Source organism: Pocillopora damicornis, chromosome 1 (assembly GCF_964200805.1).
Source record: "Pocillopora damicornis chromosome 1, jaPocDami1.2, whole genome shotgun sequence".
NCBI lineage: Eukaryota > Metazoa > Cnidaria > Anthozoa > Scleractinia > Pocilloporidae > Pocillopora > Pocillopora damicornis.
Window position 1 is genome coordinate 16,837,106 of NC_142670.1, and position 19,501 is coordinate 16,856,606.

The 19,501-nt window shown below is 36.8% G+C and overlaps 1 protein-coding gene and 1 long non-coding RNA gene across 2 annotated transcripts in view; one reads left to right on the forward strand and one right to left on the reverse strand.

Moving 5' to 3' along the window:
• Positions 1–2,582: 2,582 nt before the first annotated feature.
• Positions 2,583–19,501, reverse strand: part of LOC149052372 (uncharacterized) — a 39,919-nt gene continuing 23,000 nt past the window's right edge. The window contains exons 7-9 of the mRNA XM_089194811.1: positions 15,798–15,869; positions 9,916–9,987; positions 2,583–2,658 (exon numbers count right to left, since the gene is read on the reverse strand). Coding sequence (XP_089050937.1) covers positions 2,583–2,658; positions 9,916–9,987; positions 15,798–15,869 — 220 coding nt within the window. The remainder of the gene's footprint in view (positions 2,659–9,915; positions 9,988–15,797; positions 15,870–19,501) is intronic.
• LOC149052373 (uncharacterized) lies at positions 17,994–19,000 on the forward strand. The gene is made up of 3 exons (XR_016183370.1): positions 17,994–18,242; positions 18,622–18,765; positions 18,861–19,000. It is a non-coding gene; the product is annotated as an uncharacterized LOC149052373 (long non-coding RNA).

Consider the following 19,501-nt stretch of genomic DNA (forward strand, 5'->3'; position numbering starts at 1 on the left):
TATAAAGGGGAATTAAGGTAAGTGTTGTAGCTTTCTGGCAGAGGGGAGATATTTGACCTCAAAGTTGTCAAATATTTGGATGAATCGAAAAGTCTAAAAGCGCAGTCGTTTATTTGCCTCTGTTGATTGCCAAGCCGCTGGTCAAATTGACTGATACTTGCGTCACACATTTACTAAGGATGTAATATGTGTGTAAGCCCTCAGAGTAATTGGTTAAATATCTTCGCAGTGAGAGCTTCATATATTTTACCTATTTTGAGGCGATTTCCTCGGTGAAAACCAAGAAAAACCGTGGGGGGGGGGGGAGGGGGTTGATCTATCTCCCCTCGGAAAAACCAAGACAGAAACTACATTGTCTTTTTGAGTTTTGGAGTAGACCCTTTAAACTGGCAAAGTTTCATCGAAATCAGTGAGAAGGCATGTAGCACGACTGTCCGGTGCTCTCGTGGACACACTCTTAATAGCTCGAGTGCATTTACATATATAACTACCTTTTTTGAGGCTTGTTTAATTAGTAAAACTTAATTTCTTGGAAAAAGAAAAATTAGTTTAGGATTGCTAACAAATTTTTGGGTGCTTTTGGTTCAGTTTAAATGCACCTTATCGAGCGTGACTCCAAGTTAGGACGTTTTGTGTTCTATTTTTGCTATTTTTCCGCATGGAATATCATTTTACAAGAAATGAGGTTTCTCTTCAGGTTTTATGATGCCCATATCCCTTTATTTATCCGCTTTATCAGCATTTTAGGGACTCGGGTGGACTATTGGTGTGCTAACACAACTTAGTTCCGTGCTATATTGAGCTTGAGGTAAAATGATTCAGAGGCGCTCAAATATAAGTTCTGTATTTAGGAAGGACTGGTTAATTGGATTGGTACACTACCCTTGCCTCTTAAACATTTTCTTCAGATTAACGAAGTTTGTAAATTTTCGCATACCGTGATATTGTTTCATAGACGCGTGAAGAGAAATTAAGGTTGCATGACTCATCTTGGACTTCTCATTCTCAGTTGTTACACTTCAAGTGTTTTGACCAGCGTATTCAAACTGGGCTCTCACTACCTCACTGGAAGGATAATCGAAATCCCTAAGGTCACTTGACGTGGACCATCGAAAATTTCTTTAATAATGTCTCTTATATTACCGATCATAATCGGCTTATGAGAGTCTCCAATAAGTTTCTTTAATTTCTAAGGATTCTCTTTGTAACGGAGATACTTTATTTCTTTTAGAAATTGGAGGAATCGAATAAGTTTTACACACATAGTTTGTTATAGTATAATTGAAGTGTTATTGATTTCCGTGATTTATCCTGTTGCTTCATGTTTCAATAATTTTTTCATTCTGTCATAAATAGTTATTGGGCTCCTGCCCCGCTTTACCCCCGACTCTTTCGGCCATGCTCCCTTGAAAGGTCTTGAATCAAACACAAGAGAGAAGAGATTTCTATTTCTTTTTGTCTTGTCTTAGTAACCGGGATTTATATTATCCACACGCGGGGGAGCTCATTTTGTCTTTTGAAAATTTTTCCTGAACACCCTATTTTTCAACAAAGCCTCGTTTCGTAATTTATTTATATTTTTCTCGGGTATAGCCTGGACGTGTCACCTGACCTAATAACTGAGAAGTATCTTGTGATATTATCAAACTAATTTTCTCCAAATTCAATGCCTTCCGTGTCAGTCCCAAATGACAAAATCTTTTGACTCTAGTTTCCATACCTACATCCACTTTATTTCAGCACGATATTAGTTTAAGCTGGTGGTTGTGTGGTCTTGCATCTAAGTATTACGTTTACAATAATTTATAAGTTACTGAAATATCTAATACTGAGCGCTAAATACTGAGGCCATTAAAAATATAAAAAAAATCGTCTTTACTTAAATCACATTTTTCGCCGAGGTGTATCAGCATTTTCCCGTAGTTTAATTAATTTTCTTTAAATTGAGCTGTCAAGCTGAAGCACCAAAAAAAAATTAATAAAAGTATTTGCGGAAAAAAAAGAAAAAAAAACGCTAATATCTTTCTTTTTGCTTCGTTGTTCTAGCAATATTCGGACCAAATTGTGCGGTTTCAGTTAATTCTATATTTAAACAGCAGGGAGCTTTTTTTGTGTTAGTATATTCTTATCTAAACACGAAGCAAACCTATGACGCATAACTTCTGAAAGTATGTAAACACAGAAAAAGTCTTTATAATTCATTTCCTTCCTTTAGTTTCTGTCACGAACTTATCCAAGATTTGTAATGAAGCGCGAGTGTACGAGCTCCTTTCCCCTGGCATGGAAGGTATAACCCTCTAGTGGCTACCAAACCTTCCTCCCCGCCCCTTCCTTCCACCCTAATGCTCGGAGGAAAGTTAGGATGGGAACTGATGGACTGGGTGGATACATCATAAAGTTTGTCTGATTGATGACTAAAAAGCCTGGCCTTAGCTATTGATACTTTTTTAAAACAACGATACACTCTGTGACTGGTGAATATGTCTGATCAATTATCCCTTAAGTCTTTCGTTGTCCCTACTCATCGTCTCTGTACATTGCCTGCATGATTAAAATTAGAAAGAATTGTCTTCACTTTTTACTTACAGCTCTTTTAGATTGGTATTGTTCATAAACATGTCTTTTGGCAAATTCTCCAACTGGTTGTTGCCCAAGGATCTGTCAATAAATGACGAAAGTTAGTACGTGTAACAAGTGTTTAGCCGTATTACCGATATAAACGTATTGTCATTACCATTGATATCATCAAGTGGCTAGAAATGTTTTTGGTAAGAACCCAGGTTGCTGATACTGCAACGTATTTATATTTTCAGGTAAATCTGTTAACTCCATTATTTAGTTATCATGCGTAGTTTTCTTTTAAGACATCCATCGCTGAGTTTGCCATTCGTCAATCTATTATTTTCAGCAGAAAGGATTTCAATGTCGTCATGGCAATCAACATGATGTTTGAGTTTCTTGAGCGGGTTCTTCCTTACAACATGAAATAAAGGGAGAACGCACTTGAAATAGCTTAGACATTATTTGCAACTTTTGCAGTTTCTCTAATTGATTTCGCGAACGAGTTTCTGTGAACCAAGCAATTTATTAAAATTTCCTTTTCCAACCCTTTGTTTGGCGAGATAACGAGCTATTTCGTATAACAAAATGATTTTGAGAGTTTAAAATTCCTCTCTTCTCCCTCCCACTCCTCCCATCACCCATTGTTGTAATACATAAGGCTTTACGATACAAACTGACATTTAGTGTATGTTGTATGGTGGGGGGTAGTGTAGGTAAAGATACTAAAATAAGTTTAAAAGGGAAAAGCACTGAACTAATGATACAGAATGTCTGGAATAGACAGATCTTCGCAGAAGTGTATGAGGAAAATTTCCTTGTGTTACGACTGTTTGACGCGCTGCCCAGTCTAGATTAAGTCTTTGAACTTGCACAGAGGTGGACTTCCATGATGTTTTTTTCGCCTTCCAAACTCAAATATTCTTCAGAGGAAAGTCATCGTTCACAAACTTTTTTTTTCGTGTTCTCTCAACATCCCAAGTGGTTTTTATACGGTGGTAAACCGATGAAAAGATTTGGTTTATTGTTTAGCTCTTCGCCTCCCGGAGCAAAGAGAGACGCTAGTTTTGCGCTTGTAATCGTTGCTGGCTAATAGGAATGAAGTGCCGCTCTCGCTAAAAGCGGTCCTCTCGTCTTCCCGTCGGAAAAAGTTTTCTTCTATTTTTTTTGCCCATGAAAAGGGTTTAAGCACATGTTTTAAAATAGTTCAGTTTTATTTTTTCTCAGTCCAGTTTGGTTTTTTCACAGTCCAGTTTTATTTTTTCCACAGTTCAGTTTTATTTTTTCCACAGTTCAGTGTTATTTTTTTCACAGTTCAGTTTTATTTATTCCACAGTTCAGGTTTAATTTATTCCACAGTTCAGGTTTAATTTTTAATTTAGTTACCAGATCTCTTCCCACTGATACATACACATGCTCACGTTTGACAGCCATATTGTGCGCTGAAGTTAGCCCTCTCTTTAGAGTTGATAAACTAATGCCACCCCATAGAGCTTCAGATTACTGAAGCCTTGTCTGAAATATTGTGATTTGAGCTCCAGACAATCCTCAGCAGATCCGTTATTTACTATAATACATGGCGTATTTATTGGCAAAGGCATCACGACAGGTAGTGTTAAAATTCTTGCCAAAAGCCAGCTTTCACAGCACGTGAGCATGCGTATAGCGGTTGCATTTCAATATAGAGAGCTGATAACTAAATTAGAAATTAAAACAAATAATAAAAACTGGACTGTGACAAAAAATAAAACTGGACTGTGAAAAAATAAAACTGGACTGTGAAAAAAATAAAACTAGAATGTGAAAAAAAAATAAAACTGGACTGTGAAAAAATAAAACTGGACTATGAGAAAAAAATAAAACTGGGCTGTGAAAAAAATAAAACTGGACTGGGAAAAAATAAACCTGGACTGTGAAAATAATAAAACTGGACTGTGAAAAAATAAAACTGGACTTAGAGAAAAATAAAACTGGACTGTGAAAAAATAAACCTGGACTGTGAAAAAATAACACTGGACTGTGAAAAATTAAAAATAGACTTAGAGAAAAATAAAACTGGACTGTGAAAAAATAAAACTGGACTGTGAAAAAAATAAAACTGGACTGTGAAAAAAATAAAACTGGACTGTGAAAAAAATAAAACTGGACTGTGAAAAAAATAAAACTGGCCTGTGAAAAAAATAAAACTGGACTGTGAAAAAAATAAAATTGGACTGTGAAAAAATAAAACTGGACTGTGAAAAAAATATAACTAGAGTGTGAACAAAATAAAACTGGACTGTGAAAAAATAAAACTGGACTGTGAAAAAATAAAATTGGGCTGTGAAAAAATAAATCTGGACTTAGAGAAAAATAAAACTGGACTTAGAGAAAAATAAAACTGGACTCAGAGAAAAATAAAACTGGACTGTGAAAAAACTGGACTGTGGAAAAATAAAATTGGGCTGTGAAAAAATAAAAACTGGACTGTGAAAAAATAAAACTGGACTGTGAAAAAATTTAAACTGAACTGTGAAAAAATTTAGCTGGACTGTGAAAAAATAATATTGGGCTGTGAAAAAAATAAAAACTGGACTGTGAGAAAGATAAAACTGGATTGTGAAATACTAAAATTGGACTGTGAAAAAATAACATTGGACTATGAAAAAATAAAATTGGACCGTGGAAAAATAAAATTGGACTGTAAAAAAATAAAATTGGACTGTGAAAAAATAAAACTGGACTGTGAAAAAATAAAATTGGACTGTGAAAAAATAAAATTGGGCTGTGAAAAAATAAAATTGGGCTGTGAAAAAATAAAACTGGACTGTGAAAAAATAAAATTGGACTGTGAAAAAATAAAATTGGACTGTAAAAAAATAAAATTGGACTGTGAAAAAATAAAACTGGACTTTGAAAAAATAAAATTGGACTGTGAAAAAATGAAACTGAACTGTGAAAAAATAAAATTGGACTGTGACAAAATAAAATTGGACTGTGAAAAAATAAAATTGGATTGTGAAAAAATAAAACTGGACTGTGAAAAAATAAAATTGGACTGTGAAAAAATGAAACTAGATTGTGGAGAAATAAAACTTGACTGTAAAAAAAATAAAACTGGACTGTAAGAAAAATAAAACTGGACTGTAAGAAAAATAAAACTGGACTGTAAGAAAAATAAAACTGGACTGTAAGAAAAATAAAACTGGACTGTAAGAAAAATAAAACTGGACTGTAAGAAAAATAAAACTGGACTGTAAAAAAGTGAAACTTAACTGTGAATAAATGAAACTGGATTGTGGAAAAATAAAACTGGACTGTGAAAAAATGTAAACCAGACTGTGAGAAAAACAAAACTGGACTGTGAAAAAATAAAACTGAACTGTGAAAAAAATGAAACTGGACTGTGAAAAAATAAAACTGAACTGTGAAAAAATAAACCTGGACTGTGAGAAAAAAAAAATTGGATTGTGACTAAAATAAAACAGGACTGTCAAAAAGTAAAACTGGACTGTGAAAAATAAAACTAGACTGCGAAAATTAAACTAGACTGTGAAAAATAAAACTAGACTGTGACCCTTTTGGGCCATCGTAACTCTGAAACAATTCTTGCAGTTTCTTCCGAGATCTAGTGTACGGAACCCGATGAACTAGCCCTCCTTTCTACAAATTTGTTTCTGTTATTAATGATGTTACACTCTTAAGGACCGCAACGATTTTGAGCGACAAACTCAACATTTCCCCGCGATCATCAAAATCAACTGGACAAACCCGGCTTGATATATTGCGTGACGTGATTGTGCAAAATGTTCCCCTTGTCATACGGCCTGTTTCGCGGGTTCTACAATTTGAAACCAAAATTAGTTACTGTAACGAATTAGAATCGAAAGTTGTTAAAATGGACAGAAGAATTTTACAATTTAATGAGAGTTTTATCTTTTAAAATGCTTACTTGATTCATGGAAAGAAAGATTGGAGTTGCTTTGGGTATTTTAGCCCTGATTTGGAAAAAATTAAACAGTTATTGGTATGTTCTAAACATCAGAACACCTGAGGGTTCACCGAAAATGTAATAAAAGTATTTTTTAGCATCCACAGCAAAAATGGAATGTGAGGCAATGAAAGGAGATTGAGTTTTCAACGCCATTCGTCGTAAAAGCTGCCACCAGCTTGTTATTGAACTCACTAAAATTTACCTGGAAAGCATTAACTTTCTTTTGTCGCGCAACTAAAATAAAATAAAAAACTAAAATTGGCCAACTATATTGGCCATGGGCCAACTATATTGGCCATTGGCCAACTATGCCAGCTAGTCTCATGAGCAGTTCAAGCGCAGACGAAATTTGACAGGTTTGAAATGTTTAGCGGATGCAAAAATCGAGACAAAAATTCGTCATGACACACATTTTGTCCTTTGATATTGTCAAAAGAATTCTGGTTTTGTCTGCCATTGCAGATAGCCCAGATAAGCACTTACGAATCGATTTTTAGTTAAATAATAGCCTTCACCCTCAAGAAATTGCAAATATATTACCCATGTGATCCGACTACAACTTTAATTCCGAAAACTTCGAAAACATCTCTAGTCAGTCTGGCTTTCTTTCACTGCTCCACATTTTCCCTGGTGCTGTTGCTGTTTACGGGTACTTTCACCGCATTTCCAATGCGTTGTTTCCTGTAGTTTAGTTTTGAAATGTTCATACTGGTTTGAATAGTGTAAGCTGTCAGAACTCAAATATGAAATAACAGAAGCCAAATTTTAAAAAAAAAGTTTGCAGGCGTTATTCAAATTATGATATTCGACACGCTGTCGTTGACGTCTTTCGTCACAAAATAATAACATTTGTCAAATTTTGGCCTTTTAAAATGTTCAAAGTGTTAATCGGTGTGGTCTTTAAGCTCTTTCCTACTATAATTTCTACTTAAAATGGTTAAAATCTAAGATTTATTGGGCTACTCATATAAAACGGTCGGAGTTTGCTTAATAAACTAGTTTGCATAATCGGCTGTCACACTAGCAAAATCGCTGAAAGTTTGAAATCACCACGGCCAAGAAAATTAATAAGTGCAAGATATTTTTATATTTTTCAGCAGCTAAACATCTTATGAGACGAAATCAAGAGGAGTTTTCAACCGTCTGGTCTGGACTTGAGAAACATCAATCGAGAAAGAAAGAGTACTTTTGACCAGTTTCAGAAAGTCGTCTAACGAGTGTTTTTAAATAAATTATGACGAGCCTCTGAATAAACGAATATAAAAATTGAAATGCATTTTATACTTCTTACATATCACACAGTTTAAGAATTTAAAAGATTTGTTGCTGCACGCAGTGTGATACGAGGACTGGGATATTCAACTTTTGAAATTTTCGATGTCGCAATGGTCAAAAAAGGGCCTTTTACAGCTTTGACTTTTGAGATCTCTAAAAATTTTATTTTAACGTATTTCAGAAACTAATGTGGTTTTATTTACTTGCTACCAAAGATAGCTAGTTTACTGGGCAAAGTTTGAGGGAAAACTTTTTTCCGATGCGAAATGCCCTGGACCGCTCTTACAGAGATCGCCACTTAAGTGTCAACCTCAATGAATCCGTACTCTGAGACCTACGTTAAACATGACCGAGCGCTGAGGTTTATAATTCCGGATCACCTAATTTTAAATTAAGTTTTACTACAAGATCGCTCCCTTTTAGGTGTTTAAGTTAAAGATCTTTAGAGGGAGTAGACAAAATAAGTTAAAAAGAAACGATTTCTTTGGTCAAATGTTGTACACTCTTATCATCCACTGAATTTTCCTGCCACCCCTTACAAATTTTAAAAATATTCTCCCCCATAAGGCTTGGAAAAAAGACACAATGGAAGCAACCCTAATTTAAGCACTCGAAATAATGGATATCAGCAGTGAGAAAAACTTCTTCCCTTTGCCTGGTTTTGTTTCCTATCCCAAATTATTATCTGAATTGTTATTTTATGATCGCTAACAAATTTCTGGGTGCAGTTGGTTTAGTTCAAATATACCTCATTGAGGGCGACTATGATTTAGAAAGTTTTGTATTCTGTTTAGATACTTTCCCGCATGGAATATCATTTTCAAGAAATGAGGTTTCCTAACAGGTCTCATATTGAAATTAAGAGATCCTCGCAGGTAAGAACACTACTGAAACGAGTAGTTGTAAATAGGACCTAAAAAAAATTCAGGCCCGTACGGGATTTGAATCCATGACCTCTGCGACACCGGTGCAGCGCTCTACCAATTGAGCTAACAAGCCAACTGGGAGCTGGTCAATTAATTGGGTCCAAATAAACATCTATGTTGCCAGTTGGCTTGTTAGCTCAATTTACAATTACTCGTTTCAGTAGTGTTCTTAGCTGCGACGGTCTCTTAATTTCATCTCTCCACCGCAGTGCAAATATATGAATTTTCATATATCTAAAATCTTCAGGTCTCATATTGCTCGTATCCCTACATCCACTTTATTAGAAATATAACCAGCAGTACTTAAATTCAAGTACGGTTATAGGGAGCCGGATATATTTGTAAGAAACTTTTACAGAGCTAGTAGCAGGAACTAGTGAGTCGTCTACTACCGTGATATATTGAGGTGTTTACCAGTGGTATTTTGTTACTCCACTGAGCTAGAGGTAAGATGATTCAAAGAAGCTCCAATGTTGGGTATTTATAAAGGACTAGTCAAAAGGATTGGTACCCCGTCCTGGCCTCTTAATCATTTTCTTCAGATTAACATTTGTAAATTTATGGCATCCGTAATATTTTTTCATAGACGCTTGAAGAGAAATTAAGGCTGCATGACACATTTTTAATTCTCATTTTCAGTTGTTACACTTCAGATGTTTTGACTTGCTCATTCAAACTGGGCTCTCACTTTTTGGCTAGGCCACAGGTGTCACTAGGCTGATTGTTTTTCGTCCCTTTGTGCAAAGGAGAGTAATCAGAAGAAAGCAAAAACACGGATCTGAACACTGAACTACTTAGAATATTCTTGATTTGATAACTTGACTGGTTAAGAACAAGGGGTAAATCGAAGATGAAAATTCTATACCACAAAGATTACTTTACTTAATTTCCTTACAAATTTTTTCTTTGATGATCTATTTAGCGAGCGAATTTTCCTAAACCAATAGACGTTTCAAAGAACTTTTTCTAGTCCAGGTGTTAATGCAGCTATATTAAGATATGACCCTTACTGTGGGTTATATCTTAACAAAGCTGCATTAACACCTGAACTAGAAAAAGTTCTTTGAAACGTTTTTTTGCACATTCAATATGCGATGTAACCCACGCATTGAAATGTCTGCTTTGAAGGTTGGATTCCAGGCGTTCCTCTTATAGCAATATTGTGAAAGACTCCGAACTTACATCAGGTACAGCTGGGTATTGTTGCTGAAAATGTCTGATGGTAAATTCTTCAGCTGGTTGTTGTTCAACCACCTATCAAAAATAAGTTAATATTTTCAATTGCATGGTATACGACAACAAATTTCAGAGAATAAGAGACTGGAAAAAAACTTGTTACTTCTTTTGGCATGCTCTAGTATAAGGACCTAAAATAAACACGTGATTTGTCACAGCAAAATAAAGAGAAAGTCTGTGCTAAACGATGCTTCTTTTAAGTTCACTGTAGGCTATTTTTTTTTCGCGGTTTGATTTAAACAACTGCACTCCGAAATCATTCCTCCATTTTTGCAAGAAGTGCTGTATTTGTATCTCGCAAAATGTTTGTATATGTCTCTTAGCATCTTGACTTTGAGTCTAGGCAACCTTCCTTCTCTTGCCAACGAGCACACATCATAGATATCAAACATGATTGGATGTTTCAGTCCTATCTCATCCATTACTGTGTTCCTCGCCTCACTCAAACACTCTTCGTCTACATCAGACGCGGATGCCTCTATCAAGTCGTCGTCTTCGTCGTCTGCGTCTGTGACATCATCCGATTCTTGTTGTATTTAAGATCGCTGTTTAAGGCACAGTCTCGAGAAGAAACCCTGAATCTGCATGTTGAGTAACCACTCTCTTCTATCGAACATTCTCTCTCCATCTATTGTGCAAGCAGTTCGCATATCCGTTGCTACTTACTCTGTGTTTAGTTTCTGCCGGTGCCTCGTCCGATAGTAAATTTCTGTATCAAGTATTGCCTTACGTTTTGCCAAAGCCGCACAATTGCACCTCTCTTCTCAAGAGCTCATCCCATGAGAAGCTGTGAAGCACTTGTCAACGGTTCTGTGGCCACTGCAACCAGTTGGGTCGAACTTTCATCCTCTAATGACAATGACTGAAAGCGAGGAACCCACTACCTCTTCACTTTGTCATAAAGACTTTCAGTCATGCTCGCAGGCACAGGACATACATGATGACTAGCTAGTTCATATGGAGGTCACGTTCGGCTTGGGTCTTAAAGTCTTCAACGCAACCAGGTTCAGGGCATTGATAGGAACTACCGTCGTTGCCATCATTGTTTCTCCTGCTGATGCAATTCGTCGAGTAGTAGTGGGGAAAAATAGAAACTCTGTAGAAAAATCGCAGTCGTAATTTTACTGAATAAACTTTCCAGGCCCAACATTAAACGCTCTCCAAACGCACAGGCCCTCTTACGTCAACTCAAAGTCGTGTAAGTTGCTGAAATTGGCAATCTTGTTAATTTCTAGGATGGAGTTCTGTTCCTGGACTATGCACACTGACGCTGTCGTTCCCCTGACCGGTCTCTCTTTCAATGCGGTACGCATGTCTTTGGCAGAAACAACATGATGGCTTTCGTTACAGTATCTACTGATTGACGCTTTTAACGGATATAGATACCTGTCACACATATTTTTTCCAACCTGTGGCTAAGAATCAGATGGAACCTCACGAGTTCGATTTCCTGGCGATATCCAAGCTCTCGTAGAGATGAGACCAGCTTACTCTTGTGATAGCAATCTGCTTCATCTGATCTTGGAAAGGGCTTTATTATACCTGAATTTTGTAACTTTATGGTTACAAAGAGATTTTCTAGGACTGACAGCACTGAAAACCAGTCTAGTTTACAGCTTTTAAGAAGGTGTACGTATCATGGGGTTATTTCCAGGCTTTCCTCCTGTCTTACAACAACGCTGCTCACATGCCAATTGATTCTCCTCTTAGCAAACCATTCTGCTCGCTTTTCCCGGAATTTCATCGCTATGAACTTCATTGCCCAGTCAACTACTATAAAAGTTTCATCTCTCTTCAAAGTATCAACAATTTGCCGCTTGCACTGATCCTGGCTCTCTGCTCTCAGGATATGCCCTCTCAACCCAAAGATCTCAGCGGCAGCATTTTTTGCTTCATACAGATAGTCTTCCGCTTGAACCTTACCCAATTGCATTCTGTACTCAGGAATAGCGCCCCTTACCTCTTCAAGAACACCCTTCAGCTTCTCACAATCCTCACACTTCACGTTGTGACTGTGACTGCATACTTTCTGAAAGTCAGTGTCACCTGCATCGCTCAGTGCGAAGACCCTATAGTGATCGGCACATTTGCTATGGTCCTCTTTGCGATGATTACGGTAGGTAGTCTTCAAATAGAACTTGCTCTCGTGCTTCTTCCGAACTTTTTTACATTAATCCTTTTCTGCTCCCACGCGTTCCAATTCGTCTATAATTTAAATTCCTCCCCCAGCTGCGGTATTTTCTAGACCTCCATAGAACGCCATGCATCTTAGAAATGGCCTTTGACATTTGCAAATTGACAGAATACCGGCTCTTTACCCCTTTGGAATCGCTACCAGGGTGTGTCGAATACTGGCACGCTGAACTTTGGCGCTAGAACTTCCCATAAGTGTGCCTATGCTTTGCGTAGACTCACATTTTTGCGGTAACTGAGTCTTTTACATCGAACAGGCCAGCCCTTGTAAAGATAGGCTCTCCTTCCATGACACTCTCTTTTGACAAATGGATTAAGTAGAGATGACTCTCTATTGAGTCAATATTCTGAGGCAAGTTAAACAAACTGGAAACTCCTCGTGAGTCTCCGAACGAAGTTCGAGGGAACGCGACTGAAAACATAACTTCTTTTGCGAATACCGCTTCAAGAATTTTATGTTATTAATTACAAGCAAACCAGTACTGAGGAAGACGTGTGAATTACAGCTTATAAAATTGCGCGCTTTACAACATAGATATAGCTAATTGTTGGAAAAATGAGGTGGCACGTAATCTAATAATTTATTTCCTCAAAAAATCGCGGGGTCCTTTTCCACAAGAACTCTCTAGAGTTCTGAATAGAAACTGTCATAAATACAGGTGTGCAGACAAAATTTCTCATATTCCTACCGACTAGAATTGTGATCCGAAAGGCGATGTTAACGCTGCATTATTACGAAGGGAGAAGCAAGTCAAGATAATTACACAATTGAATACGTGACAGTGGTCAAGGGGTATATAAGTGTGTGCTGTTATCGCTGGTTACACTAAATAGAATCCTGTAGTTCGGTTTTGAAATGTTCATACAGGTTTAAGTGACGTAAGCTGTCAGAACTCAATTATGAAATAACAGAAGCCAAATTTTTCAAAAACAGCTTGGGGGCACTAATCAAATTATGATATTCCATACGTTGTTGTTGACGCCCTTCGTCACCAATTAATAAAATTTGTCAAATTTTGGCCTTTCAAAATGTTTAAAGTGTTAATCGGTGTGGTCATAAAGCTCTGTCAATGAACTAGTTTGCATAATCGGCTGTCACGCTAGCAGAATCGCCAAACATCTTATTAGAAGAAATCAAGCGGAGTTTTCAACGGTCTGGTCTGGACTTCAGCAAACAGTACTTTTGACCAAATTCAGAAAGTTGTGTAACGAGTGTTTTTAAATAAATTATGACGAGCTTCTGAATAAACGAATATCAAAATTGAAATGCATTTTATACACCTTACATATCACACAATTGAATAGCGTAAGCTGTCAGAGCTCAAACATGAAATAACAGAAGCCAAATTTTTAAAAAAAAGTTTGCAGGCGTTATTCAAATTATGATATTCGACACGTTGTCGTTGACGTCTTTCGTCACAAAATAATAACATTTGTCAAATTTTGGCCTTTTAAAATGTTCAAAGTGTTAATCGGTGTGGTCTTAAAGCTCTTTCCTACTATAATTTCTACTTAAAATGGTTAAAATCTAAGATTTATTGGGCTACTCATATAAAACGGTCGGAGTTTGCTCAATAAACTAGTTTGCATAATCGGCTGTCACACTAGCAAAATCGCTGAAAGTTTGAAATCACCACGGCCAAGAAAATTAATAAGTGTAAGATATTTTTATATTTTTCAGCAGCTAAACATCTTATGAGACGAAATCAAGAGGAGTTTTCAACCGTCTGGTCTGGACTTGAGAAACATCAATCGAGAAAGAAAGAGTACTTTTGACCAGTTTCAGAAAGTCGTCTAACGAGTGTTTTTAAATAAATTATGACGAGCCTCTGAATAAACGAATATCAAAATTGAAATGCATTTTATACACCTTACATATCACACAGTTTAAGAATTTAAAAGATTTGTTGCTGCACGCAGTGTGATACGAGGACTGGGATATTCAACTTTTGAAATTTTCGATGTCACAATGGTCAAAAAGGGCCTTTTGCAGCTTTGACTTTTGAGAGCTCTAAAAATTTTATTTTAACGAATTTCCAGAAAGTTATGTGGTTTTATTTACTTGCTAACAAAGATAGCTAGTTTATTGGGCAAAGTTTGAGGGAAAATATTTTCCGATGTGAAATGCCATGGACCGCTCTTACAGAGATCGCCACTTAAGTGTCAACCTCAATGGATCCGTACTCTGAGACCTGCGTTAAACATGACCGAGCGCTGAGGTTTATAATTCGGGATCACTTAACTTTAAATTCAGTTTTACTACAAGATCTCTCCTTTTTAGGTGTTTTAAAGTCAAAGACCGTTAGAAAAGGAAATAGTGTAGCGTGAGTGAACAAAATAAATTAAAAAGAAACGATTTCTTTGGTCCAATGCTGTACACTTTTCTCATCCACTGAATGTTCCTGCCACCCCTCACAAATTTTAAAAATATTATCCGCCGAAAGGCTTAGAAAAAGGACACAATGGAAGCAACTCTAATTTAAGCGCTTGAAAATAATGGATATCAGCAGTGAGAAAAACTTTTTCCTTTTGCCTGGTTTTGTTTCCTCTCACAAATTATTATTAAGTTATTTTAAGATCGCTAACAAATTTCTGGGTGCATGTGGTTTAGTTCAAATATACCTCATCGAGGGCGACTATGACATAGGAAGTTTCGTATCCTGTTTAGATACATTCCCGCATGGAATACCATTTTCAAGAAATGAGGTTTCCTAACAGGTCTCATATTGCCCGTATCCCTATATCCACTTTGTTATAAATATAACCAGCAGTATACTTAAATTCAATTACGGTTATAGGCAGCCGGATATCTCTGTAAGAAACTTTTTAAATCCGCAGGAGCTAATAAGTCATCTACCACCTGTTGTATTTTGTTACTCCACTGAGCTAAAGGTAAGGTGATTCAGAGAAGCTCGAATGTTGAGTCTGGATTGAGGAAGGACTAGTCAATGGGATTGGTACCCCTTCCTGGCCCCTTAATCATTTTCTTCAAATTAGTATTTGTAAATTTGTGGCATATTTTAATATTTTTTCATAGACTCTTGAAGAGAAATTAAGGGTGCATGACACCTTTTTAAATTCTCATCTTAAACTGGGCTCTCACTTTTTGATTAGGCTACAGTTGTCAATAGTCTGATTGTTTTTTGTTCTTGTTTTTTTGTTTTTTGTTTTTTTTTTCTTCATCCCTTTGTGCAAAGGAGAGTAATCAGAAGACAACCAAAACACAGATCTGAACACAACTGCATGGAATATTCTTAACTTGATAACTTGACTGGTTAAGAACGAGGGGTAAATCGGAGGTGAAAAATTATATACTACAATGATTCCTTTTCTAAATTTCTTTACAAATTTTTCTTTGATGATCTATTTAGCGAGCGAATTTTCCTAAACCAATAGACGCTTCAAAGAATTTTTTTTAAGTCCAGGTGTTAATGCAGCTTTATTAAGATATGATCCATACCATAGGTTATATGTTAATAAAGCTGCATTAACACCTGACTAGAAAAAGTTATTTGAAACGTTTTTTCGCATATTCAATATGCGAGATAACCCATGCACGCATTCAAATGTCTGTTTTGAAGGTTGGATTCCATGGGTTCCTCTTACACCAATATTGAGAAAGACTCTAAACTTACAGCCAGTCCAGCTGGGTATTGTTGCCGAAAATGCCTGATGGTAAATTCCTCAGCTGGTTGTCACTCAAACGCCTATCAAAATTAAGTTAATATTTTCAATTGCATTGTATATGACAACAAAGTTCAAAGAATAAGAGGCTCGAAAAAAACTTGTCACTTCTTTTAGCATGCTCTGATATGAAGGCCTAAAATATACACGTGATTTGTCACAACGAAATTAAGAGAAAGTCTGTGCTAAATGATGCTTCTTTTACGTTCATTGTATGCTATTTTTTTTTACTCGGTTTGACTGAAACAACTTTGTTTATGTCTACAAGTATAGTTATGTAACCTTTTGCGCCCTATAGCATTACAATAGTTGGTGGAATAAATAACTTAAAAAAATATTTTTGAGCTGTATTATCTCATTGTAGTATACACCAAAACAACTACTCACATCAGCATCGGTGGCCAGTGGTAGATATTTAAATCGCCGTTTTGCGACTTGGTAAGCTACTAGCTACCTCTACTTCGGTAAATGGTTCTTAGCTAAATTTGAAATCCAACAAGTAACGCTTTCCAAACTATTTTCTGTTGTCCAGAATGGCAAATTTTTGGAAAAATTTATAATTTTCCTTCGCAAGTTTCAGTACTCACTTAAAAATAATCAAATCTAGCGGACAAAATTTAAAATAAATTGAAACTTTACATTTTCCTCTGCAATATTTAGCGTGTCCGTAGAAAACTATGCGTCAATGGACAATCATGAAAAGATGCAGAGGTAATCCGTCTAATCTGCTAACAGTCAGTCACTGAATGTTGCAGAAATTCTGCAACCTCTCGTGCATTGAGTATCGCAGAAATGCTGCAACCACTATCCACTGGATATTGCAGAAATTCTGCTATAACACACACTGGATGTTGCAGAAATTCTGCGACCATTTATTCTCTGGGTGTTGCAGAAATTCTGCGACCACTCATATACTGGGTGTCGCAGAAATTCTGCGATCACTCATACACTGGGTGTTGCAGAAATTCTGCAACAACTCATTCACTGAGTTTCGCAGAAATTCTGCAACCACCCATACACCGAGTGTCGCAGAAATTCTGCAACAAAACGTTCACTGAGTGTCGCAGAAATTCTGCAAAATTCTAATCTGCTAACAGTCAGTCACTGACTCTTTAGTTTTATAATTAACCATAATTGAGTGGATACCCAATGTACCACCAGTGCCAGCCCGCCGGGACGAAGAAAAATAGATCTATTTCCTAGGTATTTATAAAAAAAAAATAAAAAAAAATTCTGAGACAATTGCAAGCAATTTCGAACAGTTAACGAGCAGGAGAACGAATCAAGGAAGCTTCTACGTTGATTAGATTAGTACTCACGGGATAATGTCAAATTCTTAGTTCATTTGAAGGTGTGACCAAGGTAATCTAATTTTAAATTCTATAAAAGTGAACGGATCATCTCATTCTGCAACAAATGAGCTCCTTATGCCAAGACAGGATTATTTCCATCTTTTCTTTGATTAAACGAAATTTTTAAAAATTGGAAAACAAACTTTTAAAAGGATCTTAAATGTGTTAGGAGCTCATCCTGAATGTGTACAAAAATTCAATTAAACAATTTTTCTTGCAGGGAAAAGAAAATTAATTTCCTTTCAACAACTTACTTTTGGCATTGATTAAAAGCCTGATTTATGAATAGTTCTGTTCAATTAAGCGGGTATGGGCCTCTGTTCATAGCCTTTAGTTTCCAGCCCTGGAGTTATTTTTACAAGTTTATCCTGTCATTCAAAAACTATCGGCATGCACAGTATTGTTATTTGGACTATGATCACTGAGAAATAGGAAAAGCATAAAGTGAAAACTGATCGAAACTGTTGGTATGTATATGCTCTCTAAAATTTGTCTTTTTTGAGAATGGAAAAGCAACGACTCAAAATTTCTGCAGCATTGAACCTGGCGACAGAAAATCTCTTTAAAGGGGAAGTACGGTCTAGAAAAATTTTACTTCTATTAAAAGAGCTTTTCCACAGGAATTCGAAAATAGTTGCCGTTTTCTCCAGTTTGCTTTGCAATTACGACAACAGCGCTTTGAAGTTGCTCTTATCTACCACTTTCGCGACTAGAAAAACGCCATTTTGGACATGACGTCAGCTATGACGTAGCAATAGTCAAACCTTGTTGTTCATCGCTTTGACCTGGTTGACTTGATTGACCTTTCTGACGAGTATTTCTAATGAGGGCTTAACTATGGTCAACTGTCTTGTAGTTAACTGCCATAATACTTACAAAAATACAAAAGGGAAAGGAGTAAGCTTCCACAAGCTACCTGTAAATTAAAATTTAAAGAAAATTTGGCCGGCAAAAATAAAACGCGAGGACGCTCTGCCGAAACCCGAGAACTGCTACGTCTGCGCAGATCACTTTATCAAGGACGACTTCAAGCGGAATATTCAGGTATGAATATTTGACCTTTGCTTCAAACTGAAAGCTATGTTTACCTTTCCCATACTCGAATTGTATTTTTTTCTTTAATATTATTTAAAAGAACCACTGTTATAGCAGCAAAACAAATTGAAGCTCGCATTGGTGATTGACCACGTGTAGTAAATTCAATCGCGACCATGAGGCGCTTAGCCGTTTTCGCCCAAGAATTTTTCTCAAGCATTTTTCCAAAGCAGTGTTTATAATTATCTTATAAGGCACGTGAATATTTGTTTATACCAGAATCACGGTAAAAAAGGCCTCCTAGTCACTCTGTGTAAATAAGAAGACAATGAGGAAAACCATTAGTGTGTTTAATGCTTGTTTGTTTTCCTTTCTTGTAAAAATACAGTCCGAGCTCCTTGGATCTGACGGTAGCAGGAAAAAGAGACATTTAAAAGATGATGCAGTTCCATCTGTTTTTCCCTATGCGCCTCCACCAAAGAAAATCCGACAAACAAGCGTTGGTAGGGCGAATCGCCAGAGCCGACAGGAGGTGGGGTATGAAATATTAATGATGCAACTAACTACTGTTTTGTGATACCAGCCTATAAATGTAATCAACACTGTACATTCTACATTTCATCGTAGGTCTTGAACACCCTTCTTGAAAACACCCATTTGCTATCTTTAGAGCAAGAAAAGTCTTCGTGTTCAGTTGTAAAGGAAAACACTAGCGATACACTATCTACCTCCTGTGCTGCTTCGCCCTCTTCTCCACAGCTTGAAACAGAACCTTCGGCGAATCAACTTTCTTCCCCAAGCTGCACGGAATCTCAGTTTATCCGGACCGACGCTACATCTGCAAGTGCAGAACACCGCGAACCTGAAAAAAAGTTTACGACGTGTGGAACACAATGGCTTGCTAGTGAAACAGGAGACGCGCTGCTTCTTCAAGATCACAACTATAGTTGTGTTCCACCATGGAATCCGCTGCCTTTATTCTCTAAGCCTGGGTCCCTTTGCAGCCATTTACTTCGACCCCGATCAAAGCTTCATCTAGCCAACCACCTCGGCTTCTGGAACTCTCGATTAACCTGGAAGAAGATACTGACGTAACAATAGATGACGATGTGAACGGCAATTCCCTTCAAGTCAGCTTTGATGATGACAATATCAACAACAGTTCCATTCAAGTCAGCTGTGATGAAGAGGCTGGGGAAGACAGTTCGTTTAACATCAGCTTTGAAGAAGTGGACCAGGACACCACCCAAAGCGATTTGGAGACTGAT